This window comes from Nannobrachium achirus (genome assembly GCF_963921795.1).
Source record: "Nannobrachium achirus genome assembly, contig: SCAFFOLD_472, whole genome shotgun sequence".
Taxonomy (NCBI): Eukaryota; Metazoa; Chordata; class Actinopteri; order Myctophiformes; family Myctophidae; genus Nannobrachium; species Nannobrachium achirus.
The window spans coordinates 35,838-38,518 of NW_027665068.1; the positions used below are offsets into that span (position 1 = coordinate 35,838).

A 2,681-nucleotide genomic window follows, 5' to 3' on the forward strand; every position below is an offset into this window, starting at 1 on the left:
TGCTGTTAGTATTTCAAAGCTTGGACAGATGTAAAGTTCCTCCTTTCTTCACCAGGGGTCAGCAATGACTGTCTGCATCTGTGAAAACACAAAGATGCTGTTACTTAGAACAATGCATGAAAATACAATGAAGCATTAAGAATAAGACCAGTGTCTCTCAAACTTTTTAGTGTTTGAGAAATGTTAATGTTAAAGAACCCCCATAACTCTGTGAGTGGAAAAGAAATACACTGTCAGAGTTACAGACCTGAGAGAGTCCATTTGGTTCCATTTGTACACTCTCAGAGTTACAGACCTATAAGGGTCCATTTGAACGATGAGGGTCCCTGAACCCCTGAATTAGACTTTATTAACTGTATGAAAAATGTAACCAGTTAAAATTCAAGTTGATTGGATGAATTCAAATTCATACTGTAATTAATATAATTTAATTTAATGTGTTTAATATGGTTTGCACTCGTGCTTTTAATAAAACTCACATTACATTTATTAAATAAATTAAAGTTTTATAAAGATGTGTTTGTGTCTAACAGGAAGAGGAAGTCTAAAGATTCTCACCTTCAGTTTGACGGCACCAGAACACGTCCTGGTAGAAGAGGAGAGATGGTTAAAACACAGAAAGACAGACAGACAGACAGACAGACAGACAGACAGACAGACAGACAGACAGACAGACAGACAGAAAGGTCAAGTTATAGATTAAATTATAATCAGGTTTACAACTTTGATCCAGAGTTATATAAGTTCAGGGTGTTGCAGAACAGCGACATGCGACAAGTTCAGGACATCTTAGGATTACGATGCATTGTGAGCTTCAGTGAGCTTGGCTTTTCGGTGCACAACAACAGTGTGCAATTCAGCAGAAATCAGGATGCAATTACAAGCAGCAGCCACTCCAACCTGCAGGTCATTGGCAACAACAGGTTTCCTCTGCTGCCTGATTGTAGCCTCCATTAAAACCCAGTCATCAGCATCACTGTCAGCACTCAGCAGTCAGCACAGGCTCAGCACCACATGGACTGCACTGCCGTTCATATAATACACTTAAAATCTTCATTGCAGCCTGAACCCGGCCCAATCAATTAGCACACATTTTCGACCCGCCGGTTCGAGATCGGGCAGAAATACAACTCAGACCTGGTTTCTTCCACTGGCAGTAAATTAATGAATTAAACATGTTAATGACCTTGTTTCTTCCAGTGGTAGTAAATCAGTTAATTAAACATGCTAATTAAACATGCAAATGACCTTGTTTCTTCCAGTGGTAGTAAATCAGTTAATTAAACAGGTTAATGACCTTGTTTCTTCCACTTGTAGTAGATGAATCCAGACAGGAACAAGACCAGACCCAGAACCAGACCTGATGCTCCGATGGCGATCCTGTTCTTGTCTGCCTCTGGCATGGAGTCATCTGACAATACAACAACCAAACACTAGTATTACATTATACATAATAATAATTTCAAAATATTTCCCCCTTCCCCCCCAAAAAATGTGTTTATTTAAAAAAATATTAAATACATTTTAAAACAAACGTCTCATTTCTCTTTTGGGTCTTGAGCTAAGCAGTTTGGGAAACACTACAGTAGATTACAGTAAAGTACAGTAGACTACAGTAAAGTACAGTACATTACAGTAAAGTACAGTAGAGTACAACTGACCCCAGTCCACTATCTTAGGCTCAGTCAGGACAGGGAGTTCCACCATGCATGAGATCTTCACTCCTGATCTGTAAAACACACACACACACACACACACACACACACACACACACACACACACACACACACACACACACACACACACACACACACACACACACACACACACACACACACACACACACACACACACACACACACACGATGACTTTCAATAATGCTACTCCTCGAATAGCCTATAATAATGTGTTTTTGAAAAAGGAAAACAATATACAAATGTTTTTAAATACAAAAGAATCATTGATACTCTGTAATGTGACTTGACTTCTACTTGTAACAGAGTATTTCTATACATTGCCGTATTTGATAATTGTACTTTAACCCAAGTAAAACATGGTACTGGTAGTAGAGGTGTGTATTTCTATGTATTGGTGTGTATTAGGTGTGTACCTGGGTGTGTAGGCCTACTCCAGGAAGGAGTGGTACTGGTAAAGAGGTGTGTATTTCTATGTATTGGTGTGTATTAGGTACTGGTGTGTATTTCTATGTATTGGTGTGTATTAGGTGTGTACCTGGGTGTGTACTCCAGGAAGGAGTGGTACTGGTATAGAGGTGTGTATTTCTATGTATTGGTGTGTATTAGGTGTGTACCTGGGTGTGTACTCCAGGAAGGAGTGGTGCTGGTATAAAGGTGTGTATTTCTATGTATTGGTGTGTATTAGGTGTGTACCTGGGTGTGTACTCCAGGTAGGAGTGTTGCTGGTATAGAGGTGTGTATTTTATTGGTGTGTATTAGGTGTGTACCTGGGTGTGTACTCCAGGTAGGAGTGGTGCTGGTAGTACCAGTCTCCATCAGCCAGCTCAGTGTCGGACACACCAGAGGTGATTGGCTCTCCGTCTCTCAGCCATGTGACCAGGATCAGTTTAGGATAGAAGCCATAGATGCTGCACTTCAGCGTCACTGTATGGCTGCTTCCACCAGGGGGTGTCACTGAGCTCAGTCTCACATAGGGCTCCACT

At 40.7% G+C, this 2,681-nt stretch overlaps 1 protein-coding gene across 1 annotated transcript; it reads right to left on the reverse strand.

The window, feature by feature from the left end:
- LOC308280636 (DLA class II histocompatibility antigen, DR-1 beta chain-like) lies at positions 1-2,630 on the reverse strand (the record flags this gene model as incomplete). Its single annotated transcript, XM_080754964.1, has 5 exons — positions 1-78; positions 559-586; positions 1,298-1,411; positions 1,662-1,729; positions 2,466-2,630. Coding segments are annotated over 4 exons (373 nt in total), but the record flags the coding sequence as incomplete, so codon positions are not given.
- Between the last annotated feature and the right edge of the window lie 51 nt (positions 2,631-2,681).